The sequence below is a fragment of the Portunus trituberculatus genome, chromosome 50 (genome assembly GCF_017591435.1).
Source record: "Portunus trituberculatus isolate SZX2019 chromosome 50, ASM1759143v1, whole genome shotgun sequence".
Classification (NCBI taxonomy): domain Eukaryota; kingdom Metazoa; phylum Arthropoda; class Malacostraca; order Decapoda; family Portunidae; genus Portunus; species Portunus trituberculatus.
In genome coordinates, this window is record NC_059304.1 from 22,101,175 (window position 1) to 22,119,515 (window position 18,341).

At 38.9% G+C, this 18,341-nt stretch overlaps 1 protein-coding gene across 8 annotated transcripts in view; it reads left to right on the forward strand.

Moving 5' to 3' along the window:
* LOC123500056 overlaps positions 1–18,341 on the forward strand; it is a 46,127-nt gene that overhangs the window by 8,121 nt on the left and 19,665 nt on the right. The window contains exons 1-14 of one of the 8 annotated variants that reach the window (XM_045248687.1): positions 6,408–6,570; positions 7,712–7,884; positions 8,518–8,604; positions 8,915–9,014; positions 10,426–10,499; positions 15,103–15,157; positions 15,383–15,615; positions 15,767–16,052; positions 16,428–16,564; positions 16,945–17,073; positions 17,229–17,309; positions 17,492–17,656; positions 17,822–18,019; positions 18,221–18,316. In XM_045248687.1, coding sequence (XP_045104622.1) covers positions 6,561–6,570; positions 7,712–7,884; positions 8,518–8,604; positions 8,915–9,014; positions 10,426–10,499; positions 15,103–15,157; positions 15,383–15,615; positions 15,767–16,052; positions 16,428–16,564; positions 16,945–17,073; positions 17,229–17,309; positions 17,492–17,656; positions 17,822–18,019; positions 18,221–18,316 — 1,824 coding nt within the window. In that variant the 5' untranslated portion in view covers positions 6,408–6,560. Of the gene's footprint in view, positions 1–6,407; positions 6,571–6,739; positions 6,869–7,708; positions 7,885–8,517; positions 8,605–8,914; positions 9,015–10,425; positions 10,500–15,102; positions 15,158–15,382; positions 15,616–15,766; positions 16,053–16,427; positions 16,565–16,944; positions 17,074–17,228; positions 17,310–17,491; positions 17,657–17,821; positions 18,020–18,220; positions 18,317–18,341 lie in introns of those variants that run through there. The other 7 variants (XM_045248686.1, XM_045248685.1, XM_045248684.1 and 4 more) reach the window with 7 other exon arrangements.

Genomic DNA, 18,341 nt, shown 5'->3' on the forward strand with positions numbered 1-18,341 from the left:
AGGGGCCGTGGCCGCCTCTCTGTGGAGGAACGCGTGTGCTCCTGTGGCCAAATACAGACAGAAAGGCATGCAGTTGAGGATTGTCCACACACAGAAAATACCCGTCAGGTGTACATGTATAATATCAGCAGATTAGAAGACCTATTTAACAATAACATTTCCAGTCATGAGGCACGTGCAATAATCCATGAAATTCTAGAAATATTTAAGTAATTATATATGCTGCCCTCATTTGTGATGTATTTTATGCGTTTGGAGTGTTTGATTTGATTTATGTGTTTTATGTGTTATAGTTCATGTATGTTATTATGTTTCTTTTTTGTGTGTTTGATTTGTTTGAGGTGTTTTATGTGATATAGTTCATGCACTTTTTTTTTTACTTAGTATGCTTAGAGTGTTTGATTTGTTTTATGTGCTTTATGCCTTATAATTCATGTACGATATTAGTTTTGTATGTTTGGAGTGTTCTATTTGTATGTATTTTTTTCATAGCTCATGTATGTTCGTACTTGGTGTGTTTGGAGTGTTTCATTTGTTGTTTATGTTTGATGTCATATACTTATTTATGTTTGTATTTTATCTAATGCATACTATGTGTTTAGTGTATATTTCATATCATTTATTTCCGTACGTGTTTTACGTTTTATGTTGTTCTATGTGTGTTTATTTTATGTGCTTTGTGTGTAGGTGCGTTTTATATATTGTCATGTGTTTTATACGCTTTGTGTGTTATGTGTTTTGTCCAGTTATTTGCATATTATTAGTAATTTGAGCTTTGTGTAATATGTTTTTCTTTTCTTTTTATGCTTTTATGTGTTTTACTGCGTTTTTGTGTGCTATATATTACGGGACTATTTTCCATGGGCTTGTGTGTGTGTGTAAGAAGGTTTGATTTGCTTCAGGCGTTTTACACGATATGTGTTTTGTTTTATAAAATTTTGAGTCATTAATTGTAAAGGAAAGTGTTTGTGATGGACCATATTTTCAGAGTATTTTTGTAAAGATAACATTTCCTTGTGGTCAATAAATATCTATCTATCTAGAGAAGATGTTGGAGTTGGTGAGAGAAAAGGAACCCTAATAATGAATTGGACAGCAAAAAAAGCCTGTGCCACTCTCCAAAGAACAGTTTCCCTCTTTGCAGGGTGTTGTTGGAGGTGAGGATTGAATACTTGTGATGATTTAATTTGATCGTCACCGAAGGGAGACATCGTGTTTGGTACCTGTTTGTTTACACTCACTTCCTGCCAACTAGCCGATACTTACTAATCGCTATGTGTGAACGTGTTCCGACTAGAAGGGCTCAGTCGATACTTCTTGCGACTTGCAATTTTAATCGCATATTAACACGTGTGAACTCGTCTTTAGTAATAAGTCACCGGTCATAATAAAAGAAAACGATTTTCGCAACAAGAGAGAGAGAGAGAGAGAGAGAGAGAGAGAGAGAGAGAGACTACTAACTACTGGTAAAACAATTTTACTTGATCACTACCTATAATTTGCATAATGTAGGTAATACATATTTATGATTGAAAAGTAAAAACTAGATAAATAGATAAAAGAAAAACTCCATCATCAAACTAACAAGCGAATTATGACTGGAAAGCTCTTCTTACTCCAGTTTTCTTTTCTTTTCTTTCTCTCTCTCTCTCTCTCTCTCTCTCTCTCTCTCTCTCTCTCTCTCTCTCTCTCTCTTAAAGATATGTGCGGTATGCTCTATTAAAGTGTGTTGGATTTCAGAAGGAAGTTTCATTTCCATTCATAAAGCCCGATATGTATCACTGATTTTATAGGGAGATCCTTATGTAATTTGCAATATAAATTTCGTTTGTTTGATGGCACAGATTTCTTAGAATATATAGAATATAAATTACTGTGGAATATATTAATATTTTCATCCAGCCCCGTAGGGCGCTGAAGTCAAGTGTATGTAGGCTACAGGAATTTTAGTGTTTGTGTAGATCAAAGAAGCTTTCCAGGCAATATTGATGCTGACCAGAGTGAGCTCTACCATGTGCACAAGAAAGTCGTCACTTGTATTTCATTTTAGATCGTGCTGAAAATAATTCTGGCAAAAAATTGATAATTATAATATAAATCATTAAAGTGTAAAGCGAGTCAACATTAATTTGCGTGTCTCTGTTCAACTGAATAAATGTAAAAAAGTGTAAATTAATCAGCACAGCTCTCTCTCTCTCTCTCTCTCTCTCTCTCTCTCTCTCTCTCTCTCTCTCTCTCTCTCTCTCTCTCTCTCTCTCTCTCTCTCTCTCTCTCTCTCTCTCTCTCTCTCTCTCTCTCTCTCTCTCTCTCTCTCTCTCTCTCTCTCTCTCTCTCTCTCTCTCTCTCTCTCTCTCTCTCTCTCTCTCTCTCTCTCTCTCTCTCTCTCTCTCTCTCTCTCTCTCTCTCTCTCTCTCTCTCTCTCTCTCTCTCTCTCTCTCTCTCTCTCTCTCTCTCTCTCTCTCTCTCTCTCTCTCTCTCTCTCTCTCTCTCTCTCTCTCTCTCTCTCTCTCTCTCTCTCTCTCTCTCTCTCTCTCTCTCTCTCTCTCTCTCTCTCTCTCTCTCTCTCTCTCTCTCTCTCTCTCTCTCTCTCTCTCTCTCTCTCTCTCTCTCTCTCTCTCTCTCTCTCTCTCTCTCTCTCTCTCTCTCTCTCTCTCTCTCTCTCTCTCTCTCTCTCTCTCTCTCTCTCTCTCTCTCTCTCTCTCTCTCTCTCTCTCTCTCTCTCTCTCTCTCTCTCTCTCTCTCTCTCTCTCTCTCTCTCTCTCTCTCTCTCTCTCTCTCTCTCTCTCCGATGGAGGGTGTTCAGTGAAATGGCGGGTGTATGAAACTTATGTCCCAAAGTTAAAATGAGGATTCTTCAGATGGCCACGGAACACTGGTTAGTGTACGGATGGTTATTAGTCAGTGCTCACCACACTGCTGGTCGCCATTGTCGTTGGAGGCACAGCACCAATAGCTATTCTTTCGTCTAAAGATTAGAGTTTTCACAAGTATCACTTGTATAAGTTAGCAGAGGCACTTTTTACAGTCAGGCAAACCAAACATTTGCTTGGGTCCACAAACTTGCCCAAGAAAGCAAGGCATCGCAAATTGCAACCGATTTGACACAATCAATCACTGTACACAGCTGTACTGTGACAAGTTGTAAACCTCATGAATTTGGCTGTCTGAAGTATTCTTATAGGGAGTATTACACTGGCTTATGATACGCGGAACGAGGAACATCCGCTCCGGATAGGTGGAACTTTTCCGAGATTAGCGGAGCAAAGTTAGGATGGCAACATATCCATTCCGGTTCTCTGCATCAATCAATCATGGGGAGCATACGCCGGGGGGCACGTCGTCTCGCCTATCCTATGGCGCCACTCCAGGCGGTCACGCCTCGCGAGTCTCCATGCTGGCTCCCTTCCCATGCCAAGTAACTCCCAGCAGGAGACGTCGACTTGCCGCAGCCATGAGTTCTGTGGACGTCCCCTTGGCCTCCTCCATGCTTGGTTATCCCTTTTGGAGACAACCTGATATGCAGGCTTGGCTTCCGGGTAGCGTGCCACATGCCCATATAGTCATTTGACACGGTCATATCAGCGACACCCTATGATCCTGCGAAGGCATCTAGTACGAAAGATATCAATTCTCCTCTTCAGATCGGTGTTCAGTGTCCATGTCTCACAACTGTAGAGTAAGACAGGGATCACCAGTGACTTGAAGATCCGAATCTTTGTCCGTCTGCACAGGTACCGACAACGTCAAATACTCGTGTTGAGCAAGTCCATAATGCTGTACAATTTCCTGGCTCGACCTACCGTCGTTATGCACCAAGGTATGTGAAACTTTCCGAGATCTCAACGTTCTCGCCACACGCACACACAGATTGCACTGTTTCATCCAGTGAGCCTCCAAACACCTGAACCTTGGTCTTCGGTCAAGAAACCTGGAGTCTCAGGGGCTTCACCTCCTCGTGCAGTGCCTCTAGACCCATTACCAGAACCTCCAGTGACTCAGCAAAGATTGCTGCATCATCGGCAAAAACAAGATCTGTAATTTCAGTATTGCCAACAGATACTCCACAATGACTTTAGTCTACAACTCTGCCTAGTACCCAGTCCATGCAAATGTTGAAAAGTGAAGGAACAAGCACGCATCCCTGCCTCACTCACAGGAAAAAGCTGGACACGCCCCCTCCACCCTTCACATCACTTACATTCCCGGAGTAGAGGCCAGTTAATAGACCAATAATCCTTGCAGGAATCCCACTGAGACGCAGAAGATCCCAGAGTGTCTCTCAATGCACTGAGTCAAACGCCTTCTTGAGATCGACATAGGCTGTAAGCAACCCCCTGTCGAAACTCACATCAGCGCTCCACCAGATCGCGAAGCGTTAGGATCCGGTCAGTTGTTGACTTACCTGGGATGAACCCAGACTGTTCAGGTCTCTGGTGTTTCAGCAGGTGACTGCGGATACACATCAACAGCAAATGGGCAAGCACTTTGCCTGGTACGCTGAGCAGTGTTATACCGCGGTAGTTGTTGCAGTCCTGATCGTCCCCTTTCCCCTTCCAGATACTGTAGGAATGACGGATCCCTTTTTCCAGCCCAATAAAAAAATAAACATAAGATATCTGATAAAACCCTATTAATCAAACTAAAAAGAACGTGCCTAAATTTTTCATATTGGAATATTAAATAATGTTTCATCAGTCTATAATCTATATAGAAAGATGATATGTATGTATATCATGTCGATAGTTTGGGTTCATGGCAACCATCCCCGACCCCAAAGTTGTTGTCGCCTACCTCTCAGTTCTTCTCTAGTTTCCTTTTCTTCTTTTTCTTCAAAAACAGGAAGTGCAAGTGCAATGGCAGCACAAAGCATAGGTTGAGATATAAGCAGCATGGTTTTGTTCTGGTTTGTTTTGATTAGGCTTTGCCTTGGTTGCTGGACCGTTTGCCTAGCATAGCAAGAACAGGGGCAACTTGTGTACATGTGATAGTGTTCCTGGTTTCTCACCAAGAACCATGGCCCGTGTTCCACGTATCATAGGCTAGTGTAAAATCCTCCTTTAAGGGCCCCCTGAGTCATTCTCGCCGCTCTAACTTGTCATTGTAAGCACCATACAATTTTTTTGCTTGGGTCCACTCATAGAACTTTGTAATTATGATTTATCCATAATTATATGACTGCCAATTTGTAAAGAGATGAACTATGAAAAAAAGACATTCCTAGTCAAAGCAAAACAAGAAGCAATAATGAATCCAACATTTATATAAAAGAGGCAATTTCAACACAAACAGTTTACAGAGCTTCATAAATCATGGTTGTCCCTTGCATGTTTGTTCTGTTAATTTCCACGTTACATTGCTTTATACAAACTGGGAAACATTAAGATGAAAATCATATATCACACACACCATTAAAACTATGCATGGCACATAATCATTCTAATATTTCCTATCCTTTAATGCTCGAATTAACTTTATCACTGAAACTCAAATAAGTTGTTTTTTTTTTTTTTTTTTTTTTTTACTTTTTGTAAGCAAACATTTAATTTATAGTAATCCTGATATGTTCAACATTAATTAAATTGTATGTTTAATTGTAGACGTTTTACCATTCATATGGGCGCTATCATTATACTGTTGCAAAAAAAAAAAAAGAAGTTTTGTTTATATTTATATATAATAAATGTAGCTTGTATCACTTATTCAATTACATTATATGTTTATGTTTTCGTATGTTTCGTTCTCTCAGAAAAAAAAAATAGTAATAATTAGTGAACAATTTGAAGTACATCGCAAGTTCTGAATTTCTTTTTTTTTCTTTTTTCTGTAAAATTTTATTTTTTAATATGTTGAATAATTTTATTTACGAAATAATACATTTGTTTCTAAATTAGCAATTGTAAGTTTATTGTTCACTTAAACTTGTGATGAATATAAGACTGAATACATAATAGTGAACATTTTATAATCAACTTTTATTAGTTTTTTTTAGACTTTAGATGATGTCAAACAGAATTTTAAGAAATTATGATTTTGCATGAATTTCTTTCCATAATTGAGGATGCCCACACAAGGCCTGGATGTCATTCCAGGCCTCTGGGCAACATTGATGATATTCTTGTTCCCATCTTCTTTCTCTCTGAGCGCCAACTTAACAAGGAAAAATAATATTGGAACATAAGTATGAATAATATTACATGTTAAAATAAGTTTATTTCCTTTTATATAATATACTATAATGTAGCCTTTGACGTGAACCCTTTATCCATCACATGACATTTGAATAAAGATTTGAGACACGTGTGAAAAAGTGATTAACGTGTTTTCTGAAAGAGTAACTCTTGGCGCGGTGTGTGAAGCAGAAGGGTGACGTCATAGTCTTGTCGGCGGTGATTGGTGGATGGCTTTGTTTGTGCGTGACGTAGAAACATGGCTGCCATCAAGGCACACTTGCTCGAATTTGACTTGTAGTTTTTATTGAATATTTCCGTTAATTTGTAATATCACGCCACCAAATTTTGTAGGAGAAAACCTGAAGACCTGCTGCCTCGAACGTCAAGGAAATGTGGCCTGGTGAGTAAATATGGAAAGCGTATTTGGCTATTTAGTGTTGAGAGGCTGGAATCTTCTTCGAAAACGGGAATTATGCAGCCCAAACATGGCGACTTGTGTGGCTTAACCCAGGTAACACTCGACTAAATAATATTGGCACTAGAGGTTGCAGTGCGTGGTGAAGCAGTGGAGCGGGGGAGCAAGGCGCAGTGGTGTGCGGGAGCCAGAGGTGGTGCATGGCCGCTGCTGATAAACATGTGTACGAGTATTGGCGGGAAGGATACAGTGCCACCTCCACCCTGGCAACGGGAAGGCAACGGTAGTGACAACAGGCATGGGTGCTGGTGACGCTGTGAACCTAATGAAGGGTTCTCGTGGCTGTTGATTGCAGGGTGGAGGCGTAAATAGTGGCTGTCAGCACTAGGGGTCGTGCATAGAGGTGATAGTACTGTTAGGGTCGGGGTCTTGCAGCCGGTGCTTGTCAGCCTGATTATTCTGTCTGCCATAAATGTATAATGTGTATATGGGGTTATAAAAGATTGAATTTGCGAGTGAAACAGTTTGCGTCCCAGAAATGGTTGAGTTAAAGCAGTGACTGTTGTGATAGGAAGGCCCCAGGGTTAGCCGTGGTCACTGGCCCCCATGTGCATGAAGTAATGTTTATGCATATGAGTCACGTCTGCTAAAGCTCTAGATGAAGTAGTCAAAGGCAGATGTTTGGAGGTGTTTAGTAGGAATTGATAGATTATAGCTGGCCCACCTGATACCAGATCAATAAGAAATGCAAATAGTAATTAGATTTTAAGCAACCCCACCAAGAAGCAGCCAATGCATAGCAACACTGAATGTAAATGTGGTGCATCACCTGAGATATGTTAAGAAATATATACTATTTGGTTAACATGAGATTAGTTGCATACTAAATGATGATTATAATGATTTGGCCTCAGTATGTAAAGCACCAAGTCACTGTTTACCTGAGTAACTTCAATTTTCAGTAATATGATAGAAGGAATCATGCATGTCTTATTGAGTGAGAGTATTTGCAATTGTACTAATTTCCTCATAAATTATCCCTTATGATTGAGCTGGAGTTTGCAAGGCATGGAAATAGGCAGGATTTGACATGAACAGCAAGTAGATGATGTTGATCCCCCAGCAGATGATGTATCCACCACCACCCAAGCCAAGGGAAGCTCAGGGGAGCTGGTGCTGGAGTGTGAGTCTGAGTCACTCTCAGAAGCACAGCTCAACAACATCCAGAAGCTAAAGGATGAACTCGTCAGACTGCAGAAGCTCATCCAAACAAATGCAAATGCAGTTCAAACAGTGCAGGTATGTAAGACTAATTTTTGTTTTATAATTGTTTGATTCTCCTCACAGTCATTCTAGGACCATTTTGTGTCTCCTGAGAGATCATATTTAACCAATGAATCCCAAGTGCTTTCCATTTTGGGATGGTAGAGCTGTAACACCCTTATTGAACACCTGCTGTAAGGAAATGCTTGTCTCACATCTCTTATGATTGCTACATGTCAGACACTCATTTATACGTGGCCTATTTTAACTATTCCATTGAAAACTAACCTCATAGCATGTGTATTATATGGTATGTTGTATCATATCAGGTATTTAGGTGTTGATGTACTGGTTCTAATGAGCTAGAAGTGTTCTGTTAGTAGGTTGTAGTTAGGACATGACTATTAACATTGGAATCTGAAGAGTATCAATGGTCAGAAATTGAATAAGAAAACCAAAGGCAGGAAGTATCTGTACACAATGTTTGCAGAGAGCAACAAAATATTTTGTTATAAGATGAGAGTTTATAAAATGCAAAACAAGTTACGATATCAAAATGAAACTCTGAAGTAGGATTAAATTTCACGATACATTATTATTATCATGTATTGACTTTATTCTTTATTTATTTATATATTCATTCTCAAAGATGATATTCTTTAATTACAGAAACAAAATGAGATTACGGTGCCAGTACTTGTCAATGGTACCAGCACCCCAGCAGTGGGTGCCCCCCTCACCAATGGACCCAGCATGGTGAGTGTTTCCCTTATTTTATCACCTCTACTACTACACTGCTAGAAATGGAGTGTGTGTGTGTGTAATTCATCTCAGACGCCTGCTGGTCATCCAGCCAGTCTTCCCCATTACGGTGTGAACTCAGAGCTCATAGACCGATCTTTGGGTAGGACTGAGACCACATCAACACACAACACACACCGGGGTGTGTGTGTGTGTGGGTCAACAGAGGGTAACAAAAAATGGAGTGTGTTTTGTTTATCATTAGATAAGTTTAGCTCCTCTTTGAGAGTGTGTGATTGATTGTAGGGATTTGTTTTGTTCTCAGGTGGGGCTTCAGGTGCCACAGTTCCTCTTGCTGCAGAATGGTCAGATGATTGCTGCCAGCTCCACCCTCCAACCAGCTTCCATCTCTACTACCAGTCCAAGTATATGAGACACTTTGGCATTGATTTCCAATTGAATTTGTCAAGTTGTATGCATATATATATATATATATATATATATATATATATATATATATATATATATATATATATATATATATATATGTAACACTTATTAGGGGGCCGCTGTGGTGCAGTGGGACCTCGCTCACTTTGTGGGCCCCAGGGTCCAAAGGTTAGGAAGGGCATCTACTTGGGGTAACGGTTCCCAAATGCCAAAACCAAAGTCCTCCTGATTCCTTTGTCAGGAGGCGCTGTCCTAGCCCTAATATACCGAACATGAAAAAAAAAAATATATATATATATATATATATATATATATATATATATATATATATATATATATATATATATATATATATATATATATATATATATATATATATATATATATATATATATATATATATATATATATATATATATATATATATATATATATATATATATATATATATATATATATATATATATATATATATATATATATATATATATATATATATATATATATATATATATATATATATATATATATATATATATATATATATATACATCACCATTTATTGATTCACAGCTGTGCTTCATTCATTCTAATCACACAATGGATCTCATAGCTTTTTAACTTTGCTGACTCTTAAATTCTTGACAAGGTGTCCTAATATTGATTGATATTTAGCCATCGAACTCCAGGCTAACATAATTTAACTTATGTACAGGGGAAACTCAATACTCAAACTTGATTAATTCCAAATGGCTGTTTGAGAATCAAAAAGTTTGACTACCAATACCTATAAATCAGGTAATTCATTCTAACCTTACAAAACCTTAAGTTTGCAAAAATTTCAATGTAAATTTTTTTTTTTTATTTTGATTTGCACTTACCATAAGTGAAGGCTGGTGATGGATGATATAGAAGAGGAGGGGAGAAAGGTGGGGAGTAGGAAGGAGATTATTCGTTGGAGGACGAGTCACCATCCATGAAACGTCTGGTAACTCGTCTCCTGGTGTGATTCCTGTGAACCCACTAGTGGAGGGCTGTGGCTCACTAACACTTGCACTGTCACTAGATTCCTACTTTTTGCCACTAATAAGCCTCTTTGATGCCATTGTAAGTTTTTAAATGGAAAACCAGACAGAACACAAGAGAATGTTGATCTCATGACCGCAGCATGGCAGCGGGACTAGGGATGTACACCGTATTCAGTGTACAGTGTAGTGTATTACTAGTATCAGAACATTTGAATACCAGATATCTTTTTGAGTACCAAGTCAAACTTTTGCATTCGAGTAACGAAAAGTTTGACTTCAAAGACGTTCGAGTATTGAGTCTTTGCTGTAGTTTATGATCCCCGTGGCTGCATATTAATGATATTTTTTCTATTTTCAGGCCTTGTGCCTTCTTCAGGCAACTCCTTTCCCATTGCTACCAGCCAAAGCAATATGAACAGTCTCACTTTCAAGGTAACATTTATTTTGTAGGGGCTTGTGATTCAAGGATTAAAGTTTTGAAGTAGAAGATAAATTGGTGTTTGTGAATGATGATCCAATGAAAGAAAGAAAAGGATTACTACAAGATGATAGACTGGAAGATGGAAGGAGTGGGTGTCACAATTTTTGTACATGTAGTTGAAATGTACATGATGTGTGTGAAAAAGTTATGCTGGGTTTTTCTTTCCTTTTTAACTTTCATTGACTTTGTGTATTTACCTAGTTTTATTTACCTAGTTGTAGTTTTACAGGGCCTGGGCTTTATGCTCGTGTGGCCCCGTTTCCATATTTATACTTATCCAATTTTTCTTTAAAACTATGCACACTCGTTGCTGACAACAAGTGTGTGTGTGTGTATTCACCTAGTTATAATTTTACATGGCCTGGGTATCATACTCGTGTGGCCCCGTCTCCATATCTACACACATCCAACTTTCCTTTAAAACTATGCACACTCCTCGCTGACACCACCTCCTCACTCAAACTATTCCACACCTCCACACATCTTTGTGGGAAACTATATTTCTTCACATTCTTCAAACATATTCCCTTGGCTATCTTTTTACTATGCGATCTCGTAGTTCTATTTAAATTTTCCTCTCTCAACATCATTTGCTCATTATCCACTTCATCCAATTCCCATGGCTATCTTTTTACTATGCGATCTCGTAGTTCTATTTAAATTTTTCTCTCTCAACATCATTTGCTCATTATCCACTTCATACCGTTCAACAGTTTATAAACCTGTATCAAATCTCCTCTTTCTTTTCTTTGTTCCAAGGTAAGCAAATTCATTTCTTTTAATCTATCCTCATAGGTCATTTCTGCCAATTCCGGAACCATTTTTGTTGCCATTCTCTGCAATCTCTCCAACTTCCTTATATGCTTCTTTTTATAAGGGGACCAAACCACTCCAGCATATTCCAATCTTGGTCTAATTACCGTACTAATTAATTTCTTCATCATATCTTTATCCATATAATGAAAGGCTAATCCAATATTTCTAATCAAATTATATGTTTCTCCAAACATCTTATCAATATGAGCCTCAAACTGCCCATGGTCTTGTATTATCACTCCCAAATCCTTTTCCTTTTCCACCTTTTTCAACACTACTTCTTCACCCATCTTATATGACCCTCTTGGCCGTCTTCCACTCTTCCCCATCTCCATCACATGACTTTTGCTCAGATTAAATTCCATCTCCCACCTCTTGCTCCACTCCCAAATCTTATCCAGATCTGCCTGTAAAATTTCACAATCTTCTTCACTCTTCACACACCTACACAACTTCGCATCATCCGCAAACAAATTAATATAACTGTTTACTCCCTCTGGCATATCATTAATATAGACAAGGAAAAGTATTGGTGCCAGCACTGAACCTTGTGGGACTCCACTCTCCACCACCAACCAGTCCGACTTTGCATCCCTTATTACCGTTCTCATCTCCCTCCATCTCAAGTAGTTTTCCATCCACTTTAACACTTTTCCCTTCAGTCCTCCATAAATCTCTAATTTCCATAGCAGTCTCATGTGAGGTACCTTGTCAAAAGCTTTTTTAAATCCAAATATACACAGTCCATCCATCCTCTCTCTCTTGTATTTTGTCAACCACTCTTGAATAAAAGCTCAGTAGATTTGTTACACATGACCTCCCTTTCCTAAAGCCAAATTGATGATCCGATAATAACTTATGATCCTTCAGGAACCGTATCCAATATTTCTTTATCACCCTCTCACAAATCTTACCGACCACACTTATTAAAGACACAGGTCTATAGTTAAGACGTTCTTCCTTACTGCCTCCCTTATAAATGGGCAATACTTCAGCTCTTTTCCACTCTACTGGTACTTCCCTGTTTCTAATGAGCACCTTATAATATCATATAATGGATCTATCAATTCTTCTCTTCCTTCAATAATTTTCCTGAAACTTCATCTGGTCCCATCGCTTTATCATCTTTAAGTTCCTCCAACATTTTATATAACTCCTTTTAGGTATCTTAATGTCATCCATGTGCACATTTCCTTGTACATTCTGAGGCTTTACAAACATTGTTTCTTTAGTAAATACTTGTTGAAACCTATTATTTAGCAATTCCTATATTCTTAGGGTCATCTACTATCCCTTGCTCTCCTTTTAATCTTTCAATGGACTCTCTCTTTTAAGTTTACCATTTATGAACCTGTAAAACAATTTTGGATGTTCCTTACTCTTGTCTACAATATCTTTTTCAAATTTTCTTTCTTCCTCCTCCTTACCCTCACATACTCATTTCTCGCCACTCTATAATTCTCCTTATTTAGTATATTCCTGCTCTTTTCCATCTTTTCCAAGCCACATCTCTCTTTTCCTTAGCCTTAACACAAGTTGCATTAAACCAATCCTTTCTTCCTTCCTCTCTCGGTTTATACTTTGGTACAAATTTCATAACTCCTTCTTTATAATATTTCATAAAAATCTCATATTTTTTTGCACTTCTCTGATTTGTAACATCTCCTCCCAATCTAATTTTCTGAAATAATTTTTCAAACTTTCTGTGTCCATCTTTCTATAATTCAATCTACCACTCCTGTATGTCTCATCTTTCCTTCGCTGTGTTGTTGCTATCTGCATTTCCATAACCACATGATCACTCTTTCCCAAAGGACATTTGTATTGTATATCTCCACATAGGTACACTTCTCTTGTTAACACCAAATCCAGTCTAGCCGGTTCATCATCTCCTCTATATCTAGTATTTTCCTTCACCCTCTGTTCCATCATATTTTCCATCATTAGATTAAGAAATCTCTCTCCCATGCTTCCTCTCCAACACCACTTACTAGATTTTCCCAATCCACCTCCTTACAATTAAAATCTCCTACTAGTATCACCTTTCTTTTTCCAGATAATACACTTTCCAAACTCTGTAAAGTATCCTTGATCATATTGTCGTATTCCTTAATGTCCAAGAATTTGTTTTAGGAGGTACATAGGTCACCATGATTATTAATTCTTTTCCATCACTTTTTATCCTTATGCTTATCACTTCTGCGTTGTTCTTCCCATACCAAACCTTATCCACATTTATCTCCTTCTTCGTCATAATCATAACTCCTCCTCCACCTTTACTCTCTATCCTTTCTCCATATATTATATTTATTATCCAAATTTACCTTTGTTTTTCATGTAATTTTGTCTCAGTCAAACACACTATATCAGGCTTCTCCACCATCATATAGTCTTGCAATTCCAATCTACTTGACAGTATCCCATCTATATTAGTATACATTACGGTCCACCCACTGCTCCCTCTAGGGGTTCCTCCGCATTCCTTCTTTCCACATACCACTTTCTGACTCTCTCTCCTATAACTCTCCAAAAACTTTTCTTTTTCCTCCTCAGACCGCTCATCATTTTTCCTTCTCGCCTCTTCCAACAATTCCTTATATCTTCTCTCTCTTCCTCATTTCTATTTTTTCTCACAAACACCTCTTTACAACCTTCTACCTCTCTTAATTTTGATGTTCTATATAGGATATCCTCCCAGATTGTTGTGACTTCAGTACTACTTTAATCGGTCTGCTCACTCCCTCCTTATACGGACCCAGTCTATGGATCTCTTCCACTTCTTCTTGTAGGTCTTTTTTTTCATCATCATTTAGATTTTTGAACAGATCTCTTACCGTTTTAATTCTTTCTTAATTCTCTTAGGCTTATATGTTATATTTTGTTCTTTCATCCCAAATATTAACACTCTTCTTCTTTTCTGCTATTTCTCTTATCAATGTTTCCTTATTCTTCATAACATTAACCAGTTCCTTGGACCTTTCTTTTTTGTCTTCCTTCAACTGATCTTTAATTATTTCTTGTAATCCAACCATCTCTGCTTCCCTCGACTCAGTCCATTGTCTTTTCTTCAGTTCCCACTTCGTTTCAAACCTTTCATTCTGCTTATTGATCATTTCCTTAAAGTCATCTTTCTCCTTTACTACTCTCTCCATTCAACCTCCACTCTTAAGTGTGCATTCTCATCCACCAATCATTTTTCATTTTCCTCCAGTCTCTTAACTCTTTCCTTCAAAGCCTTGCAGAATTCTCTATCTTGCTCCTCCTCACTCCTCTGAACTTTTAATTCCTTCACCAACTCCTCAAATCTCTTCTCCAACATTACCAATCTACCTTGCATTGTTGCCCCTGTTGAAGATGGACTCATGCTTTGACTGGCCACTTTCGGGTTTGCTCCCTGGGCCTCATCGACATATTTTGAATTTGGTAATTTATTTCTTACCGGTCTATCCATTTTATTTCACTCTTCCTAGGAGCATGTGGGTGTGTGGTGGTGTGCACTGGGGGCCAGGCCTGGTAGCTACGTGTGTGTGGTGGGATGCGTTGGCAGCTGTTATGGCTGGCCTTTGTGTGGTTCCGCTCAGTCGTTTGGAGTGTGTGTGTGTGTGTGTGTGTGTGTGTGTGTGTGTGTGTGTGTGTGTGTGTGTGTGTGTGTGTGTGTGTGTGTGTAGAAAGCAAGAGAAAAAAGAAGTTATCCTTGCTTAAGAGGTATGCATCTAATATCTCAATGTCTCTTTCCAGCCGAGTACCACAACCCGTGTCTCATCAGTGACCCAGGCAGCTTCTCGTTCTCAAAGTGAGTGTCATTACTTTCCCTTCAATGTCAGTCTGTGTGGTGGCCATCTCTTTAACACTTTAACTGTAGTGCTGGTTGCTACTAGTGAACAATATGTGTAGTGTTAGTAATGAAGCAAATATTGTGTAAGTATATTTCTCTATTATATATATGATGCCTCTACTGATGTTATGTCCTCAGAAGAACTTTTTTTTTGTAAGTGATGTGTTTTGATTGTTCCTGCAGGGATTATTGGCAGCAGTGGGAAAAGTAGCAGCAGTAGCAGCAGTAGCAGCAGCAGCAATTCCCCTACAGTCATAAATAACAACAATGATAATTCTGACATCCAAGTTCTGAGTGAAATACGACCTATGTCCCAAGCAAGTGCTCCTTCTCGGAGCTTGAGAGACGTGCGGATCTCGGGTGCCTCCGTTGCTCCCTCCACCAGCACCAGTAGCAGCATCGCAACCACGTTTAGAGTTAGTATCTCTTTTTCTTTCTTGTGATAACATCTTGTTTTACTCGATGCATGGTAATATTTTCCTTGACCAATTGTTGTTTTATAAACTAAATCCTGATGGTGATAGTGTTTAGGATTTGCAGTATTTAATTTTCCATTTTTTCCCCCAGCAGCCGAATGCATCCATCAACAGTATGGGAGATATTGATATGATAAATGGAGTTACAGCAGTCAGTAGTTCCACAAGTGAGGCAGCAAGGACGAGTACCACCAACATAGTCTCCAACACTGCTAATGTGTCCACCACCAGAACTGCTGCTGGTACCTCTGCCACCACCACAGCCACTTCATCCCCAGCTTCAAATACATGCAATAAATATCCGCTGCTGAACATTGTTGCACGTCCAAGGAACACGCTGCCTCCTGCTGTTGCCATGAACCAACGTAAAGAACTCGGTATGTATAATGTTGAGGAAAAACACGAGTGCGTCAGTTTGATGTAGGATTTCATAATTGTGTTATCAATTCTCTTTAGGTTCTTGTCTTAGCTGTCTCATGGAATTGAGATCAATGTTTATTCATAAAATTTCCTGATAGATTAGTAGTGAACTGTCTATATTAGGTTGAGACTTAAACCAATTTGTTAGGTGGCCACATCTATTAAGGTGATTTATGGTGAGCTCTTATATATGATTCCATATAAATTTATAAAAATTATTTAATGAAGGAAATAAATTGTGATCTGATGTTCATTGTACACAAACATATGTACAGTCCAGTACAAGTGTTTATATTCTCATCAGAATCATCCATTTCTCTCTTTCTTTTCAGACACAAAGGTGAAACTGGTGCTTGTCAAATCTCCGCAGGAGTTTGTTGAGTGGCTGCTAAGTGAGGGACTGATCCGCAATGCTCAAAACTGTACCATCCACAAAGTGGCAGCCACACAACAACCTGTCAAGCTCAAAGTTAGTGAAACACTATTTCCATTAGCTTTTATTTTATCCTATTTATTTATTATTTATAATAATTATTTTTATCTATTGCTGTTTTTTTAATGGTAGCCATGTGGAGGTCATGAACATATGCTTTTTCCTAGACACATACTTGGTGGAACTATGTACATATCAGACATGAGTAAAAGTAACTTGATTTAGTTATAGTGTGTAATAGATGGAACCTTCCTGCCTTAGTACACCCTTGTTCTGTTGTCAGATCCAGTGTAGCAGGTGTTTCATCATGTGCCTTTTCACGGAACATTTGCTTTCCCTTCCTCCTCTCATTTTATTGTCAACACAAAAAAAGAATGCTTTTGCTATTTGTTGAGTGTCATATCTTATCTTTGCAGCTGGGAATGTTTTCGGACCCCAAGGTTCTGGCAACAAGTGGGGGATATGTGTGGATTAGTGAATGTTGTGGAAAGAAATACATTTCTGTTTACAGTGGTTCCATCTTTGGTTCTACCCCAATAGACAAGGTAAGGGTTGGACTTAGTGCATCCACCTTGCATGGAGTGTTCATAATGGCTTCATGTTTTGTATGAATGCCTGTGATTGAAGATGATGTATGGATTTTAGAATGTGTTGAAATTAGAATGGTTTGACTAAATTGTTGGAATTTTCTCATTACAAGGTGCCACCAACTTCAGTGCTGAAATTGATTTACCACTGGGGCTGCCAAACCTCCATTACCAATGTAGAGAACTGGGTCAAGGTGAGTGTGAGACTACAGTAGGTCTGGTCAGATGGTTATGAAGTCCTCTCAAGATCTCACTTAAAGCTTTTTATTGTTCATGTGCAGAAATAGATTTGAAATAAGGTAGCTAATGTTTTTAGTTTAGTTCATTCTCTCCAAGATGAGAATGTATTATTGTTGTGTTATGTGTTTGATTAAAGGTGGACAAGAGCTTCATCAACAAGATGTTCCAGTACCTGCGCTGCGTGTGTTCAGTCATGCTGCAGGACAAGGTGTACGACTTTGGCTTTGACGGCACCACAGTGGAGCTCGGCATTGTCAGTCTCGGCACCAGCACTGCTGATGGCACTAAGAAAGCTGTCAAGGTATGGAGATAGATACAGCAAAGCAGAATGATAACATCATTTCATATGTGCTTCTTGGAACTCTCTTCAAGGGGATATCTATGGTAGGATTCCATTAGGAGTGTGGTGCCTGAAACATAGTGGGTCATGTATTCATGTTGTCTAATCCTTGTTTTGTTCCTGCAGGTGGAGATCCTTGGCTTGTATGATCGCAAAATGAAGTCATACCGCCTGTTTGCATCTGAACCTGAGCCTGGGAGCTCTTCCCGTCAGAGGTTTGTGCGTATCCTGAAGCCTCTGGAGCGAGTGGTGCACACCAATGCACTCATCCTCTGTGACCAGTCAGTTGACCGGAACTGTCTCTACAACATGTTTTTTACCAGGGTGAGCACCACCACCACCACCACTATCAAGAGTTACCTTGTCATTATAAGATTCTCTCTCTCTCTCTCTCTCTCTCTCTCTCTCTCTCTCTCTCTCTCTCTCTCTCTCTCTCTCTCTCTCTCTCTCTCTCTCTCTCTCTCTCTCTCTCTCTCTCTCTCTCTCTCTCTCTCTCTCTCAGTATCAGTTTGTTTCTCCTTACAGGTGAGTGTGTGTGAGACCAATGACAATGAGGACAGCCTGCAGTACAACGCCCGCATCATGAGTTACCTACGCAAGCATGTCCCAAAAATGTTCCAGGTTAGTTCCATTCAAATCTCTTGTA